This window comes from Diadema antillarum, unplaced genomic scaffold, assembly GCF_040938485.1.
Source record: "Diadema antillarum isolate AM-2024a unplaced genomic scaffold, OU_Dant_1.0 seq00000343_RagTag, whole genome shotgun sequence".
Lineage (NCBI taxonomy): Eukaryota > Metazoa > Echinodermata > Echinoidea > Diadematoida > Diadematidae > Diadema > Diadema antillarum.
The window spans coordinates 115,600-136,072 of NW_027271355.1; the positions used below are offsets into that span (position 1 = coordinate 115,600).

Consider the following 20,473-nt stretch of genomic DNA (forward strand, 5'->3'; position numbering starts at 1 on the left):
CTATTCAACGCGCCTTGTTGAATAGACCAGTGGCTTATCTCGCGCCTTGTGCGATATTCGTGCCCTATGCACTCACAACTCATAAATTATTCGTATACTGGTCAACACATGTGAAATCATTAGAAGCATCATTGTACTTTTTTTTTTATTTACCTAAATGGTTTATTCAAAATGTTGCGGTGAATCTTTAGAATTATTTGCATGATTGAACATGTGTAAATGATTCCTACAGAAATAATGAAAAAAAAATTTTGTAAGTTTTTGCAGAAAGTTTGATAGATTCAGTCAGGAATAGTGTATTGATTTTAAAGTCATGTGCTTTTGTATTTGTTTATTTGTATTGATGGGAGTCAAATTCTGATGCAGACCAGTTACCTTTTAATACTGCAATATGTGCTGCCAAACCCTGGAATTAGCTGTTGTGGCAGCAGTAAGTTGTCATGACCATCCCCACATTTTTAAATACGCGAAATTCGTTTTACCTGGCTGAGCTTGAAAAATAACTCATGCAAAATGTGCACTTTTACAGTTTTTGGAAAAATGATATGGTCCATTTACCAGTAAAAAGTAATTGAAACTCTTCTTAACAGTTTTACTTCATTTGTCCTTTAGGTAACCGTGAAACTAATATTCCTTTCACAAGCTGGTATATTGTATATATTAAAATTGGGAACTTCTGTATATGAAGGAGGGGGAATAAATATTAAAGATTGCCAGTGAATTTTTTCAGACTTTCCCAAATTCCAACTGTTATTCTTTGTTTAGAAAGGGAGTGTGTTCTCGAGTGACATGGGGTTAGTTTTCTCTCCCCACCCCCCCCCCACCCCACCCCTTTGTTTACTCTTTGGTGTATTACCGAAGGACTTCATACAATACAATATGTTGTTAGGAGACATTATTCCTCAACCATGCATAATTTTGTACCATTTGCAAAATGGATATATACGACCTTTAAAATCTAAAATTCCAAGACCCTGCTGTGCTGATATAGAAGAAAGCAATCTAATGTTAAAATGTTGAGGGGGGGGGGGGGGCATGCAGACTGGTTCTGTCTCACCTTGAGGAGAAATAATTACACATTTCCCAAACAGCCAGGTTATTACCACCAACATGTGATAGAATTACCAGGCTGGAATCAACTTCCTTGTATGATCTTAGCTATCTAATCTACCGACTACAACTCCCCCTTCAGCATGCATTTCCTATTAACAGGCCACAATTCTCACTTCCTGGTCTCGCTTATCAGACTGTACTGTAGATCGAGAAGAGCAATGCACTGTATGCAAGCCTTTGAGCTTCCTCAGATCAGATCACAAGAATCTGTAGATCTTTTAGTGTCTCTTTATTCCCTGATTTGACATGTATAATTCGCAATGGATCTTTGGGAGTGATTTTATGCCTACCTCTTCCTTAAATCCTATCTTCACACACATATGTACAGTGTATGTACATGTATCCTAATCATATCTTCCCTTTTAACCCTTTTTGCCCCACCACATTATACCACCATGGGCATTGTGTGCAAACAGATTGTAGATGACAGTGAGATAGTTAAGTGGCATACTAATTGTGTAGTATTAAAAGAGGAAGTGCTGTGATATATATATACTCAAGTGATCTCCCCAACAATTATTATACATGGAGGTGCATGAGGCTGTGTTACTTACAAATGTATGACTCGATCCTTGAAAGAAGCATATAAATATGTTTCTATTTTTATATGAAGGCTATGTGAATTGAGGATAATATACCCTTGTCATAATGGATCCCCCAATGATGCTTTATGCTGAAACATATGTCTGCATTTATCTAATATTTGTACAGCATGCATTAGCATGTACTCAAGGTAGGAGCTTTTAATGCCTTCAGGTTTTTCCAAAATGCTTGTCAACACATCTGTCTCCGCTCATGAGCACCCCACTAATAGAATGATATGACTGAGCCTTGGTGATGTTGTGACTAAGCATTTCATCATCTTACATAACCTATCTATTGTCCCTTAGTATCAGTGAGTAAGAAGTGTGTGCATAGAGCCGACCTAATTTGGCCAAAGTCAACCTATAAGTGCTACCAGGTTTGGAAGAGTATCCATAATTTCAGTTCATTTGCCAATACCTGAAGGCTGCATATCTACATGTATACAGTGTAGTTAGGGGTGTATTACTTTACTAGTATTTAAATTAGCTGCAATGGAATGCTATTGATTTGTGTAGGTTGCTATTTACAGTGCTCACATCTTATTGCAGTGTGTTGAGGATTTTAGACTTTGCCCCCTTATCTAAACATTGAATCAGGCAAATATAGAGTTTATGTGCTCACAGGATAATTAAAGATATCTTCGTCTTTTTTTTTTTGGGGGGGGGGGGAAGGGATGGGGTGGTGCTATAGCAAGATACTGATGAAGAAACTCAGCAATGCTTCTTACCTTATTCACCATTTGTCATTCACTGTTGAACCAAGGACAAAGAGTCCCTCATTTAAAGTGTCATTTCATTTATATGACCTTATATGGATTGTACAGTGGTAGAAAATGATCTCAAATGATTTCTTCTTCTTTTTTTTTTGTGCGGGGGGAGGGGGGGGGGGGGGGGTGTGAATTTTCAATTCCAGAAATTCTGATGACTGATATTCCTGCTCCAGAACTTAAATGAATAATTTACTATCTTATTGATTAATTTCTGTGATATTCTGCATGTATGTCATGTCTATAAACAGCAAAATGTCACAATTGGTCGACAATTCTATTGGGGTAGTGCTCTTAGATTCTCAAGATAAGTGAGGATTTATATGCTATAGGTACATGGTGTATTGCATTTAAACTGTAGGCCTATAAGGCAATGTGTGTCTGTGTGTGTGTGTGTGTGTGTGTGTGTGTGTGTGTGTGTGCATGCATGCATATGTGTGTGTGTTTTTTATATACAGAATTCTTTCTTTTTCATTCTTGATATTGAAAATGTGAAATTCATGTTGTCATAATGAAATTTGTATTATTTTGCAATTAACTAATTTGTATATTATTGTTCATATGAAAAAGAAAGAAAAATAAAAAATTAACCAAAAAAAAAGTATTTGTATGTGTATGTATGTGTGTGTGTGTGTGTGTGTTTTGCTGAGAGAATCCTGCCTAGGTAATGTGAGAGTCACACAACAATGTCTTACTATGAAAATAAGAAAATAGTGTTCCACAGTGACTTTTGCTTACTGTTGTATGCCTACCAGTGATATGTAATTCAGACCAATTTTACTTACCGTATTAAGCTTGTATATATGGGTAACCTCACTTGTTAATTTCAAATATTTGAGTTAGGGATCAAAACAACCAATATAAAGTGTAATCAATGTTAAGTATTATTAAAAGACAAAATGTGAACAATAGTGATAATAGAATTGTTTAAAGAATACACCATCTACAGGTATTATTGAGAATAATAGTGATAGCTCCAATATGTCTTAGGCTTTAATTACTGTGAAATTTAGTATGGTAGGATGTTTTGTAATACAACTAACCTACACATATGGATCAATTGTGATAATGCGAATATCTTTTTTAATCACTGCTCCCAATGGTAAGCTGTACCTTTAAGTGCCATAGTCAGAAATGTGTACATAATTCCTGTCTGTGTGTTACCTAAGCTGACCTATAGCAATTAACACAGGCAACCTGGCCTGGACATGTTTGATTTGTAGGGACTATATGCACAAACAGACTTTCAGCAGTTCTCCTCTGGAATTTCTCCCACTTTTTGGTAGTCACTGGAGCAAAAAAGCGTGACGTCAGTGGGACAAAACAAATCTTAACAAGGAAGTGAATCCTTGAGGTAGCACCCTCGTGAAAGAATGGTTACTGGCGATCTAATCAACGACCTTTCTTTCAAAAAGAAAAAAGTGTTTGTGTGTTTGTGTGTATGTGCAGGGATGCCAAGTTCAAAAAATTTGTATGAGTGAGATTTTCATGACTCGGCACCTCGGCAAGCGAATGTGCGCGCAAGCGAGGCTGTGGGAGGGTTCCCCCCTGGCCACCACGGTAGAGAGCTTTTTCAACTTTTGGCTCTTAATGGTGCGATCAGGTGCATACTTACTTAAGCCACTATTCTTTTTACTGATTTTGAAAACAAAAGGAAAATATACCTTCAATTGTAACTATCACTTTAATCCTTTGACTCAGATTGTTGAGCTATGCTCCTTATTATGGGCCCAAATTGCATGACTTTGAGAAAAATGGGTGCCATGCGTGAGATCGTGAGACGACCCCTAAATGCTTGAGTCTCACTCAGAATGCGTGAGACTTGGTAGCTCTGTATGTGTGGGAGGGGGCTGTGTGTAGGGCTATCTGTAAGTAGATTGGAAGTAAGCCATGCAAAGTTGTTAGCCCTTTTGATTCTGTTAGTTGTATACTTATGCTTGGCCTCATTCCTGATGGTCTCATAAAATCATTTTGTTGTGAAGTTGATTTTGTCCAAGGAGCTACGATCAGTATGAAGATCAATATAGATCTCCCTGTATGGTATTAATCTCATTCTGTGTCAACATGATCTGAATTCACGCCCCCCCCCCCCCACACACACACACACACAAATCTTTTTAGAAGTACCATTCAATGGCAGTCAATATCATGACAATATGATTACAATGAGAACTGGCACTTACAGAGGCTTGGGTAGTGGGAGGTGATTTGTTCATGGTGTCTTCTTTTCCTATGCAGCATACATTGTAGTTACAGTAACAGCTAAAAAAAAGAGAGAAGAAAAAAATCAAGAGAAAGTCGACAAGTTTATTTTGAATGGATTCACATGTTAATTTTGGTATGAACTATTAGTGACAAATATTTTTTATCATGGTTGGGACTCCGTGATTCACAAGGTACTTACATTAATTGCCAGGGTTTGATACAAAATCCTTTTGAATGTCAACAATCAAACTGTAATTGAACTTTGGAATGTATATATCTCAGAGGATTTTTTTTCTAAGCTTTTCTAGTACACGTTTTGCATAATCTCTTTTCTTTTTCTGTTCCTTTTTTACATCATTACCAAAGAAAAGTGAACTTCTGTGATGTGTTGTAATTCATTCAAGCTCAATGCTGAGCTTTTAGAAAATTAGAACAAATCTTATTTCACGAGATGCATGAGAATTAAATAGAGCTAACTTTGAAAAATATCCTCAAGAGTGGGTAATGTGGTTAGACTTAAAATATGTCAGCAAGAACAAGAATCAGCTGGGCCAATCAGACAAATCTTTGATAAATTATTTTCTGGTGTTTCATTGTTTCTTGTTTGCTTTTTGCTCAATTGCATTTTTATGCATCTGTTATTAAAGTATATGCTTTTGTGGTATAGATCTATCCCATTGTCATGAACTACTTGATGTATTACAACTTCAGAGGAGATATTTCAAAGGGGGAAAAATCTAAGGTTGATGAAATTTTCTCTTTCAGAGAACATCAGTGAATGTGAGATCATGACATGGCACAAATGCCTCACGTTGAGTGAGATATTGTAGTTGCATGGATATATTTGCATAGGCAAGATCTTGTCAGACAAGTGTCAAAACATCAGACTGTTGTTTGATCATACAACAAGTCATGACACAGAAAAGAATTTAATTGTTTTCACTGGAATGATGACTAAGTGGTCTCTTAGCACGAACCACAGCACAAGACGAAAAGATACGACGCCTTGTTTGGACATCACACTGGCATATAGCTGAGTGATCAACTGTGTGTCATGTGACTTGTGCAATATTTGTGATCTCAAGTGAGATGTTATCACACCCTTGTAAAGTATTAACCAACTGAATCAAACAAAAGAACAAACATATGCCACATGATCATTATGTTTTACATCAAATTATGTGCCCATTTATATACATTTAACAACACGTAATTATCATTTTGCTGCGTAATCATAAAGTGCATGTCCTGCGATTAGCGTGGAATCACTATCATGAACTTCAGTCTCTTAATCTCCCCTTTCTATGTTTCAAAGTACAATGCAATAAGTGTCAGTATATTCTGAAACCATATAAATCATGATGACCAGAAATGTAGAGCAAGCATGAAGGTCACATATCACATAATATACATTGTTTGATGTTTTTTTTTTGGGGGGGGGGGGGGGGGGGGGGGGGAGGGGGGAGGATGGGTGAGGGATGGCTCAGTATAGCTTCAAACGAGTTCAACATGAAATTCATTCCACGATGTAAATGTATTCACAGTATTAATTGAAGAAAAAAAAAGGCCTGTGCTAAAGTGAGAAAGTGAATGGAAACCTGAGAAGTGTTATGATTCTCAATGCTGGGCATGCAGACACTTTCAGAGATGAGCTATAAATTTTTACTTGCGCTATTATTGTGTGCAACCTGACACTGTCGGTAACATTTTTTTTTTTTTTTTTAGTGAGTGGTTTAATCTACAAAGGAAGGAGGAGAAGATGCAATAAAATGCAGTAAAACACAGTGATGACTTGTCAATAACTTGTGTGGGAACAATGATGAACAAGTTGAGTTTGCCTATTCTGTACAAATGACAATAACTACATCAAGTATAATATAGGGCATAAATAAAAGGCAAAAGCCCTTATCATCTCTCATAAACCAATCCAACTTTTATTTCAAAGAGGCAATACATAATACCTACACATTCTGGGGCATATACTCACAAATCTGGACCCTCAGTATAAGGTGAAATTTAGTCCCCTTGAAGTTTCTGCAACTTTCTAAACAGTTGCATGTGTAGACAAGAGCTGAACCCATCATAGGACCTACAAATCATATCAAGGTTCTTGGCAAACTGACAAGCTGTGAAAGCCATCACAATTTGGGACACCACTTGAATTGGAATGCTACAATATAACTACATAGACCATTAAACAGTTTCCAATTTATTTCAATCTTCTGTCTTACTTGACATTCAGATTTTTGTTTCATTTTTATCTTACTCCAGATGATGATAAAAAAAGCATTTTACAGCTACAAAAACAATGTGATATATTGGACAAACACTAGGAGTGAAACATTTTGTTTGTATTTGTTTTCTTTTGTATTTCACTTACTTTACTTCCAAAATCTTATTTGACCCTCAATCTAAATCTAATGTCAGGATATATGCAATATGTTGTCTTTCTCTGATTGATAATAAGTGAGTTTAAGTTGTATAATTTTGGAGAGAGTATAGCTTATGTGCATTTTTTTTCATGAGCAGTAATTTGTCTTTTTGACTCTGCTCAAAGCAGTTCAAAAGCATCACTCATATGCCCCAATGCAGGGGAAGTAAATTTCCATCTAGACATATATCATGACTGAATCAGTTTTGATCCTGTGTACACCATTCAAAACAAATGACCAACATTGACCCATCATATTAACATGAAGAAATCAAGGGACGGTATGTTATGTTGTCTTTGTTGACATTTAAGTGTAGTTGTGTATAACTGTGATCTTACCAGTTTGCCATTTTTGCTTTTTAAAATATTGGTCACTTGTTTCTGTCGTCACAATGCACTCTGTTCAAAAGGGCAGATATCCCTGTTAGAAGCTTAGCGAACATGCTAGTGATGAGCTGTGAGATGTTGAGAAGCAAGGGGTTAACAGGGTGGCAGGTGCCTACCGACTCCTTCTCACACATTTATCACAGGCGAGAGCCGAGCACAGACACATTGCCCAGGCTGATGTCACTAACAGCTTATAGCCTAAATATCACCCTGTGTGTGATGGCCATAATCTACTTGTTTTTTAAAATGACTCCTACAATATGCAATACAATGAGGTAATCAGATACAAATTCCATCAGATAATTCTGAAATGAGAATCAAGTTGGGTTCAGGCATAATAAACGGTGATGTCACAATGTTTGTTTTATGCTGCAGCATGTTTGCATGAACCACCAATTGCTGTGTCACTGAAACAAAGCAAAACTAGTGTTACAAATAATAAGTAATGCTGAATCACATTTGTCATTCATCACAAAAACATTGCAATATCTACACTACTACTAACACATGTGTTTAGCAGAGATAAGAAGGATATGGAGAATGGTGATTGTGTAATTTATCATATATAGGTTACAAATACAGGTGTTTCACACTCCGCTGTCCCTTTAATTTCAGATAGCACCTGCTACCACCTTTCCATTGCAGCAGTGGAAGGGCTGCTGATGTGTCAGTGTCTGAAAGAGAGAGTGGGATAGAAATCCCCCAAATACAGCAGAGAGGCATATATATGTCTCTTGAACTCAATATCCTTTCTCAACTGTGTTCAGTTCAGGTAGAGAAAGGGAAGGAAATCCCTGGAGCTTAATACCATATTTGGAACAGAAGACCCATCACAACAACAGATATTTCTTCACTCCAACGCCCCACCCCCCATACGTCAGTGGTTGAGTGGTTGTTTAGTCTATACTCTCAGACTCCTTTGTAAATATCTTATCCTGAATGCATTGTGCACTGATACATTCTGATGCAATTGTACATTACTCATTCATTTAGCAAATGTCATACAACACCTTTTCTTTTCATGTAAATTAGTGAAACAGTCATCCTTCCATTCCTTTGGCCTTCTGTAATGTGTGCTCTAATAATGATGACCTCAGCTTAATCAAATTACCATTCTTCTATAGGCCTAGTAGTTGCAAGGGAACAAAACTTATTGGAATATTTTCAGGTTGAAGAAAATATATTCTATGGCAGATTATGGTTTATACAAACGTGATGAATAACACACACAGGCATCACATTAGTGGATGTTTAGCAAGAACAGCCAAATGTAAAGAAATCTGTGAAAACATGACAGTATAGCAAGATACTAGTAAATCATGAAATATGAAATCCGATGTTTACTTTAGATGTTTACACTATTTGTTGCTTTCCCACCATTGATCTGTTTCATCCATTACTGTTTTACACCTGTTATTCAGAAGAAAAAAAAAAACCCTTCAATATTAATTGTAGCATCCTATTTGTATATGTAACGTCGACACATTTGAATGAACATTGATGCATTATTTATGGTGCTTTAAATTGTCCTTAAAGTTTTTTTGTGCAAGATCATTTATATTAATATCTGGCAAGCTTCAGAGAGAGAGAGAGAAAAAAAAGATGGCTTTGTTGAGAGCACATCCAAGCAATCAAGAGAGAGTAAAGTGAGTGGAGAAGCAATTGTGAGACTGAAAGGCGGACTGTGGTTGGGATTTCAAACTGCTGAAATGACTCATGGGACTAGTCTCATATTCATACCCAGTGCATTGACTTCATTTGTTGTGGCTATACAACAGACATTGAGTAATTGATAAATAACATTAATGATATTCCCAGTTTAAAATTGTGCACTATGAGTGACTTTGCAGTGGTGCCTGAAAATGAATTTCTGGTTATCAGGTTACAGTGTTAATCCTAGAAAAATACAAGTTTTCTGTCATTAGAGTTCTTTATTTTGTTCTTTATTTTGGAACCACTCACAAAAATCACAAAAATTAAAGAGTATGTAGAACAGAGATGGAGGTAGGTGATAGTGGCTGACAGTGCTGAAACTCATAAAGGTAAATTCCCTATTGTCACGTACACCTTTTCCATGAAACGTGAACCTTGTCATTTGAGGAGCAGAAAAGCATAAAGTCCATTGTCTTTGCTCTCATGCCGCAATGATTTTTAAAAGAGCAAATACAGGCAAGTTTGAACCTCTTGATCTGCTGCCACCATTTATGGTATAATGTAAGAAGAGTCTGACTCGGACAGAATACAGTTGAGCCAATTTCTTGTGAATGCAGTTTACAAGTAATACATGTGGTCCTTACGTAAGCAGCCTAGTCATACCCATATTGATTCTTGGCGAGATATATAGCGGGCTTTGCTATGACCTTTTATAGGCTACTCTACTTGTCAAATAATGCAGCTACATGTTCTGGTTTGTTCCAGTGACGTCACAGTGAGTCAGTTATCTTGCTGTTGTGTGACCCTCAGCCCGTGGGTACACCAGAGCATATTTTGAGCCCAACAATGCATCTTTCCAGGCAGTGAATTCCCTCAATATCACCCCAAACGTCCATGGGCAAACACATCATGGACCTGTCTACGTGGCGGCCGGGCTCCACTTCTGTGAATCACCCTGCGAGAACATTGTTCACTACTATATCCCTACTTGTGGTTTTGGATAATTAATCAATGTTCCTACTCCTCACTTCCTGCATTGCAGATCATAATGGCTATCAATACTTTTAGTACATCTCTTGATATACATGGCCATGTTATGAATTACAGTACCTTCTCATGATGACAAAAACATGCCTCATGATCACAGATTTACAAGACAGGTTTTCACATCATACACTAGGCATGATAAGATGAAATTACACAGATTTGGCAATCAAATATAGTGCCTGTGTTTGGACTTGAGTTTCTACATTATCTTTTATGTCACTTGCAGTTTGTTCTTACACAACTGATGACACCAGTAAAATGTGAGGTATTTGTTCCTTAGTGCTATCACAAGCAATTCATTTTGCTGAGTGAATTCCCCTTGTTTACTGAAATGTACAGTGTAACATAAGTTTGAACAAAACTGGATATACACTCTGAATTCCGACTCAAGATACTCCAACCTCACACACACACACACACACACACACTCACACACGTCCTGTTCCAAAACCACCTAACTGTGTTTGTTCAGTGAGGTGTGCCCTTTGTTACCAGGCTCTTCTGCCTGCCAATCTCATTACCATAAGTATATGGAAATCACATGCAACCCATGCTTGATTGACAGCCCAGAAATGCATTATTCATGAGTAGCCGCCAGCATTATCATGCATATGTATTATTTGTGTGGAGTGAGTGCATAGTATGGGGGACACATCACAATTGCTTGTGAGATTCATGTTTATGACACTAAACTTTTGCTGCTTTCATTTAATTGTTGCTATTGCTGTTTCTGCATGACATGGATAAAACATAGCAAATCTACTATAGATATATTGTTTAGAAGATCGACCTATTATGAATTTTTTATTAGTTGCAACAAACTTACATCAAAACAATATTGTTATGCATGCCTACAAGTAATCAAGCTACAATGTATTTATTTTTTATTCATATCTTCATCATGAACATGTAACATATATCCATTTATTTTTCAATAAAAACTGCATTTGCTCACAAATTCTTATTGTCCATGAAATTTCATAACATGTGATTAAAAATATATATATTATCTGTCTTGAGTATATTCATCCTACTGTGGCAAACTCATGTAATTTATATGTTTTAACCTTTCTAACATTTTTTAGTTTGAGGTAGCATTATTTCATTTAATCACTGTCAAAGGACATGCAATCAACTAAAAGCTACTTTTTCAGCAAGATTTAGTATCATTCTTTCTTCCTTTGGAAGTAATTCATATTCCTGGGTTTAAAAAAAATTGTGAAATCATTATGCAATAAAAAATCATCAAGAATGCCATTAGCAGCAAAAGATTCAAGCAATTTTTCAAATGAACTCTATTCTTTATCCAAAGCTTGGTGGCTGTTATGAAATATTGAATTTCAAAGCCATCTTGTAATTCATTTTTCTTTCCAACTGTGATATCATGGACATGTGTAGAAAGAGCTGCCCTGCGTGAACATCCAATCATGTAAGAAACATCTTAAAAGCAATGTCCAAAATAGTTGTCTCTCTTTCCGTCTGTCGGTATGTCTGTCTGTCTTTCTTTCTTTCATATTCTCTTCTCTGTAATCTTTGCCATATATGCATCATTGCAACACCAATGTCAGAAAACAATGATCACATTGTCTTCTGCTAACCTCCTCCCCCCCCCCCTTCCTTTTTGCCTCCCATTTAATATTAAAGCCCTCTCATGTCTCCGCTTTGTTTGTTTTGTTCTCTCTTGTGTCTGCTTACACCATCTGTCAGCAAGCTGATTGGTCTCCTGATTGGTACCCGCATCCTGGAGGATGCCCGGGAGATCACAGGCAGCATCAAGCACTCCCTCCACGTGCCAACTGTTGCTAGGCGACAGACATCGGGACTGATCAATGTGCCAGGCTATGGCATGCCGACTGCAAGGAGGTGATTTTTGTTTTCTCTTTCTCTCTGTCTTTCTCACACGCTCTATCAATTTCTCTCTTTTCCGTGAGCCTTTTCTTGTATAACACCGACTGTTATTTCATTCAGTTCAGCTTAATGATTTTTTAGCTATAATGTCTCAGCTTGATAATTTTTTTAGCTATAATGTCTAATGTCTACTGTAATATCATCATGTGTCTAATGGTTTTTATCCTCACTTTCTACATGTAAAATGATATTTCTAATATTCAGTAAAGTAATATTGTAGCCATCATGCTAAATGTGAATACTTTCTTCTCCACTTTTCATGGAAATATTTTGTCCTTGTAGCTATAATAATAATGAAATTTTTGAAAACTTTTATGGTTTGTTTCAAATATGTCCTGTACTTTTTGTTTGGCAGGATCAGTGATCTATTTTGATATCCATCTTGGTCTAATTATGTTATTAAGTAGCTGTGCACTTTGTGCTGTTATTTGTTTACTGTCATATGTAAAATAATGATTTTTTACGGTGACTTTTCGTAACCAAAGATGTTGTACAGAATTCAATCTGTTGCATAAGATTCCATTTCTACAAGCATCAGACCAAAGCTATAATGCAACAAATAAGACAGATATAACATGTGGTGACTTATGTTGTGCTATTATGCATTAAAATATGCTGTATCTGGGGACTTAAAGAAAGAAGAAGAAATGTGCTGACTGTTTATGACTTTTATAAATGATTTACTCTCTAGATTTGTATTCTATGTGTCTGACTTGTGACAGGGACATCGGTTTCTGGCAGTATCTCACTTCACAGTATTTTTCAAACAACAATGCCATGTAGGTCTGGAGAACATTCAGGACTTGTTCTCCACAAATCCTCTGCCTTTGTTCACTATTCATTTACTCTTCATCCTGCCATATGACAAGCTGTATATAAATGCATTTATTTGTGCCACAGTTAAGCATTCACATCACTAGTCTCTCATGAGGGTTAGCATCTGCTTCACTGATCCACTCATATATATTCTTTTTCCCAGTGCACCAAGTTTTAATTCTTTTTGTTCCAATGCATCTCATCAAAGAGCACTTAAAACTCTGAAAAAAAAAAAGAATATGAGATTTGCAAGTATTTTTAAAGGGAACCTTTAATCCTTTTTTTTTTTTTAATCAATGAGTTGATCAGACTATGGCAACATCAATCAAATGTATATCTCAAAAGGATTAACACACATAGATTACTGCTTCAGTATCCATCACAATTATTTCATTGTTGAATATATTAGACAATTTTTTAAAACTATATTTTGGTGAATTTGGTGAATACTCCCTAATTTTGAAACAAGATACAGTATGTCCCTGTTGTTCCATGGCAAATATGATGGGGTTCTGCGGAAAGTTGAAATATTTTACTGTATTTCTGAGGATTATGATATACTTTGAGCAATTTTGTTTCAGATTTCAGTTTGGGAGGCCATGTCCCATGCTACACACTCCTTTCAGTCATTGTCATTTTGGTCCATTGGTTTATACCTCACTTCATTTTTATCATTGATTTCAAATCAAACACGAATTGAATACATGGTAGCTCAGTACATTAAAAATGGGGAAAAATCCTCCCAATTGGCAGTTTCAGCAATAGTACTTTCATTGAATCAAACATATCAAATACTTTTCTATGATCGATATCTGCCACATATTCTCCATTCTTTTATGTTCTATGCAGAGCAAAATATTATTTATCAGAATGATCTTGGAAAGAAAATTCACCACAGATTTCATTAACATGCAATCATTATTGTCGCAACAACAAACCTCACCAAATAAAGTTTCATGCCGCATTGCTTTGCTAACCCAAAAGTTTGAGAATGAATGCTACAGAAAGGAATATGACCACTTAACATTAATATGCTACTTGAGCTACCACATAATGATTTTATTGGCTTATTGTGCACTCAACTTCAGCTTAGCTCTCGAGACATCTCATCGTGACATAGTTTTGGAGCCATGTAAAAAACTGTCTGCAAGATGACCACAGAAAGGCACGAAGTACTGATGTTGTAACTCTCTGGAAGGTGAAATATTTCACCTCAGAAACTTTCCTGTCTTTTTTCTTATCTAAACATATGAAAGGAAAATCATCATGCTTTTTGTTCTAGCAATCAGAAAAGAGCACAATCTCCCCCATCCCCCACCCCCCCCCCAAAAAAAAACACCCTCAAACAAACAACAAACTAAAGGCAGAATGTGCTCACAATATACATACCCGGTTGACAATACATTCTGCTATCCCTTCCAAATCCAGTCAATCTAATGTAGGTGTTCTACCGTATCATGTCAAATAGTCAGTTGTAGATTTAATTGGATGTGGTAGCACTAGTAAATGCACCATCAAGGTCGCTGCAAGTATCAAAAAAAGTGTTAATATACCAGCTTCAAAAACACTTATTTCAAAAACACATATTTAACAGTGCTTAGGTAATTCATCATTCTTGAATACACTATATCTAAAAAGGTAACAAGATTGTTTGGTATGTCTTTATGCTAGAAGATATTAGTCATGATATTGACAGAGTCACATTTTAAAGTTAATGTCAATAACAAATGCAGACAAGCCTTGGCATTGAATTTAGTTTTTATTCCACAGAAACATATACAACTAAATACTTGTACAGTTTGAGTAAATATCCTGTGACACAGTTGTAAGTTTAAAAGATAGCCAGTCCTTTTATATTTGTTAGGTTTGTCACCGTATGATGTTGTCTCTAAGAATTTAAGGACCATTCAGTCCCCCAATGATCTAACCTGTACTAGGAGGGGATTGATGAATCTAATACTGATGATAAATGTAAGAAAAAAGAATTTGTTTTCCTTCACTGAATGGTGTTTTAAAGTGTCAAATTTATTCATTTCAAACCATGTGTAGCTGCTTTGTTGGGACTTGCATAGCTTCTTTGATCTAGCATGTACTATTATCAGCCAAGATATATTATGGAGCCCTATTACACCAAGCATATGTAGCTCCCACATGACATTGATTGGGTAGGTAGAATAATCAATCAGAGTAAACCTGCTTTTAGCATACTTGTCACTCCATTAACCGTAGGCTTGTAAAGAGAGACCATTGATTTGTTCCAATCAAAAACAGAGGGGAAGCCCTATTCCCTATTTGCATAGATCACTTCTCCCAGCAGGTACCGTATCCCACAGTTATACCTGATTATTGATGCACATTGTATTTCCAGCAAACAGTCACGATGTGTAGAATTTCATATCATTATCTTTGTGTGGGAAGGTGATGGGAACTTTCATTAGTAATTGTATATACACGTTGTAGATATGGGAATAGTAGTAAAAATGGTGGCTCCGTGCTCTTTATATTTTTCTCACTTATTATTTGATAATTTTTTTTCAAGGGTAGTGCGACATATATACCATCATAGCAAATACGATTCTTTTTTTAGATGTTAATCTGTCTGTCTATTTTTTTTTTTTCTGTCTGTGCGATGTATTTGATATTGAATTTCTTAACCTCAGCATCATATGTATATTTCTTTTTGTGTGATACTTTAAAGGACAAGTTCACCTTCATAAACATAAGGATTGAGAAAATGCAGCAATATTAGTAGAACACATCAGTGAAAGTTTGAGGAAAATTGGACAATCGATGCAAAAGTTATGAATTTTTAAAATTTTTGTGTTGGAACCGCTGGATGAGGAGACTACTACAGCTTGTGAGTCATATGTGTACAACAGGATAAAGAAAATATAAAGAAAATTCAACATATTTTCACTTTTTTCGCATAATAAAAGAGCACTTGACTTGTCTCTTTCTAAAAGCAGGGGGAATAATATTACCCCTAACATATGTCGGTAACAAGTCAAGGGAATATGTACTTTTTTCAAAAGATGGAATTTTGTGAAATTCTCTTTATATTTTCCTTATATTGTTGTACGCATGTGACATCTAGGTTATTCATACACTGCAGTAGTCTTCTCATCCAGCGGTTACTACACAAAAACTTCAAAAATTCATAACTTTTGAACGGGTTGTCCGATTTTCCTCAAACTTTCAATGACGTGTTCTCCTAATATTGCTACATTCTCTCAATCCTTATGTTTATGAGGGTGAACTTGTCCTTTAAAGATATATCTATTTTTTGTTTTATCTACAAATGTATGCATTGACAACAAGAGTCAGCTGTATAAAGCTTAACACATATCTCAACTCAAACTTGATGAAATGAACCTCTTCACTTCAATTTGACAAAACATGTGTGAAAAGTGTATTCATCTATGGCGTGATTAGGCTTCAGGTCTTTGTGAATTGTTGCTATTGGTTAAATAGTGATATCTTCCAACATTGATTTTTAAAGCGTATATGATAAGTATCCAATTGCTTGGAATATGTCATGTACTGGTACATCACTTGCATACTGGTACTGCTTATAGAGAACACACAAACAAGTATATATCATGTAGATAAGGCATAATAATTAAGGTCATAATCACAGTGATAATACACAAGTGACTATATTGTGCGACACACAGATACTGCAAACACAAACACATACTGTTATCCTTTGTAGACTGATAGATTCGTGATGCATTTACTCCAGTAGTCACCATAGACTACTTCACTAATATATTGAAAATGTACATGAAAAGGGACAAGTGGGTGAAATGAAAAACTCATCATGAGACACAATGGCTTAAATATCCTTTTAATTGGGACAGTAAAATTGTTAATTCCCTTAAATTACTTCATCATTAAAAGAATACAAAATTAAGTATATTGTGCACAAATGGATTGCCCTCCTTTTATTTTATTCCATCTTTTTTTTTGGGGGGTAGGGGAAGGGTTAGAGGGAACCACAGTTTAACTTACAGCCTTCAGCTCTCTCATGATTTCACTATACCCTTGGTGTCAGTTGTATTCATAGCATTGACTTGGAATTACATTCTATCAACCAGTGGTTTAAATCATACCATGATATGCTATCAAGCAGTTCTCTTTGTACTAGTTCTACACGTGTATTTGATGAATTTATCATCTGTCTCTGCAGAGATACCGTGTCGGCATTTGGCATTGACTTCCTGAAGCAGGGTGGCAAGGGGGGTAACAAGGAGTACAAGCTGAGGATGCGGAGGAAGCGGCGAAATCTCACTCCATCCTCCAGCTTTGACTTTGACGAGGAGCTCTCCATGGACAACATGCCTCCAAACACTCCCTCGGAGGCCTCGGACAGTTCCTTTGATTCCGGAGCTGTGACTAAGGTGAGAGGACCGTCAGTGCTGGAATTGAATCCTGTGGATGGTTTGGTGAACAAGGTTTGATCAGTGTGGCTTATTGTCTCTATCTGTACATAATACTGATGAAAAAAATCTTACTGGGGAACACTTTGTTTAACACTTTTTTCCCTGGATTGTGACATCACATTTGTGTTTATTTCTAATCATTACACACAAGTTATACTTTAGTATCCATGATACCGTGCAGGTTGTATCATTGATATGAGTGAAGAATTACTGGATGGAAATCATCTTTATATTAACCTTGTCAATCTCTGAGCCCTCTTCTGGTTAACCCAAATTTAATCAACAAATTGTGAGTTTTTGTACTGAAATGTATTTGTACATACATTGTATATATTTTTTTCAAAGATGATGTTTAAACATTCAGTGTGAATGTGGCTGAACAGATGTTCAGAAATACACTCTCTGTCAGTTTTCTTTTTCTTTTTTTTTAAAGAAGATACATTTTACAGCCATTGTGGCACATAATGGTGATTTATGGTTGACAAGATTGGACAATCACTTGTACCAGACACAATTGCTACGGCTGAGTAGTAATGGTTATTTCAATGCTTCTCAATATTCATCCATAATTCTCATTCCCTGGGCAACAGTGATAGAGATACATGGCATTGCCTGTCTATAGATCTACCATGTGTTTGGCACATTTCCTTCAAGAGTCTAACTTCTGCTTACATACTCTTTCTTGTCCATGCAGATTGGAGTTCCCAGTCTTAGTAGTTGAGCTTATCCATGGGCCATCAGCCCCCTCACTATCTGATATATTCTGCCACTGTACTCTCACTCTACATTCTACTTAACTTCTTCCTTTGCAGACGGAGTTCCCCATGCCAGATGTGAGCAATGGCCGTCGGGACAGTACTGTCTTCCCTAGGTGGGTGTTCCAAGGCATGGGTGGATGGATTTCTTTCCCTTCATAGCGAGGCAGAGAACTCAATCCAAGAAATGGTGGGGGTGGGATGAGGTGGGGGGGGGGGGGGAAGGGGGTAGCCTAGGCATTTGACATAGATTAGATGCACCTTGGTTTCCTGTGTCTGTATAGGGAGAGGGGGATAGAATTTTAAGTGCATACTGAGATGCATTGCTGTGTGTGAAAATTTCTTTTCTCTTTTTCACAGAGGGTGCAATCCAAAATTCATGTGACATAATGTCAATAGTTAATGCTAATTGAACACATGTACCCTACAAAGTGCTCAGAACTGTTGTTGTTGTTGTTGTTGTTGTTGTTGTTGTTGTTGTTGTTGTTGTTGTTGTTGTTGTTGTTGTTGTTGTTGTTGTTGTTGTTGCTGTTGTTGTTTAGAGAGAGAGTGTAGAATATAGCATTCATCACATGACTTCTTCAAGAGATCAGGGGGGCATTTCATGAAGCATTTTCTCTGACAAAGTTGTCAGACAAATTTGCTCTAAGCCAATCAGATGCAAGGATTTCAGTAGCTTGTAACAGTTTGTCAGAAAAATATCCGGCCAAAACGCTTCATGAATTGCCCTTCAGACCTCAACCCTTGTTACACTCAATAGGCATATTAATCTATTCCTCCATTCTACAATGCAGGGTTTGATATGATGCTGTCACTACTTTATTAACAGTACATATGTACATAGATATGTACATACACAGACATTTTTTTTTCTCATCACTGGTGTCTTGTCTTCGTCTGTAGTGTCTTCCTGTCCGAGTTGACCCCGGGTCAGAACAGCACCAAGGAGGAGGAAGAGGAGGATGTGGTATATGAACCCCAGATGAGTCGCTTCAAACAGACCGTTCTGGTGAGGTCATAGGACTTCCCAAGTGCTTGGTCCTGTAATTAAAGGCTCTTCATCATGTTGTTAATATGTACCTTTGTAGCTTTTAAGGCTAGGATGCTGATAAGACATCAATTATGTAATGTTATCCTGACATTTTCCAAAGTTTGTGAGATGCAGAGAGGCAATTGTCTTGCTGTGATTATAATCAGAAGAAATGTTTACAAGTTGTATATCTAATTTTTACTCTAAAAAAAAAAAGAAGTATCGCTTTCATTGCACATACTAGAGAGATAATTTGTCGTCAGGGCAGTATGACATATTCCATAGTTTGCACATATTTGTGAGCATCTGATATCTCATGTCAAATTTTGCCAATCAAGGAAAGTGCCTAGCTGCATTGTGAAAATTCAGTTAATGATATACAGTAGCATAATATCATCTGTTTGTCAATGAACTTCATAGGATGTCATGCAATTGCTAGTGTACATTTTTGTTGTTGTTGTTGTTGTTTTAAAGTGATTTTTGTTGTCAAGATGCCTGTTTAGCCATCTGCCAAATTTACACACACTAAAAAGATGATGTATGATAAACAGAGATGCTCTTCTGTACAAGTGAATAATTTGCACAATTGATTTCATTTATTTTAGTGGCTGTTGGTATATTGAATACACGTGTATGGCCCTTATTCCACAATGACTAAATGTCATGATTTTTTTTTCTTCCTGTTAGTATCACATCACATGAACATTTCCTCACCATGGAAGATGCCAGGTCTACAGTGTAGAAATGATGCCCTGTGTACAATAATAATGCACTAATCCATATGTACATCAAAACAAAATAGAAATCCTGTCAGTCAACGATGTCTGGATCGTAGAGACACCTTCAACTACACTAAATACCATCCTTTGCCTTCCTTTCTACAGAGTCTGTTTGCCAGGAACTTCTACAACATCAAGTACATTGCCCTGGCCCTGGTCTTCTGCATTAACTTCCTGCTCCTCTTCTTCAGGGTAAGAGATATAGGAGGTGGTCAGTTTCAAATCAAAAGCAAATTGTGTCATTTATGCTCTACCATGCCATGATATCACACATTTGGAAGGCATTTGATCTCCTCGCTTTTTAAAGCATGCCCAGAGGTACCCTTTGGTACACTTGGCACATGCAAACTTTCATAAAATCTTGTTAAGCACTCATGAGAAAAGCGGGGAAATTACATTCTATGTGGGATTTTATTGAATACTTGTTATTTGTTACACCATGCCAGATAGCGGAATTGTTTGTTGAGTTAGGCGCATGAAAGATTAATTACCTGCAGTTGTTAGACAGTACTACTATGTGCAATATGTGCCTTCGAGTGAGAGAAATGCTGTTCCT

The 20,473-nt window shown here is 36.6% G+C and overlaps 1 protein-coding gene across 1 annotated transcript in view; it reads left to right on the forward strand.

Annotated features, from left to right (window-relative positions):
- Positions 1–20,473, forward strand: part of LOC139730913 (ryanodine receptor 2-like) — a 147,998-nt gene that overhangs the window by 114,989 nt on the left and 12,536 nt on the right. The window contains exons 82-87 of the mRNA XM_071641792.1: positions 11,895–12,050; positions 12,818–12,874; positions 17,101–17,311; positions 18,166–18,224; positions 19,012–19,117; positions 20,023–20,109. Coding sequence (XP_071497893.1) covers positions 11,895–12,050; positions 12,818–12,874; positions 17,101–17,311; positions 18,166–18,224; positions 19,012–19,117; positions 20,023–20,109 — 676 coding nt within the window. The remainder of the gene's footprint in view (positions 1–11,894; positions 12,051–12,817; positions 12,875–17,100; positions 17,312–18,165; positions 18,225–19,011; positions 19,118–20,022; positions 20,110–20,473) is intronic.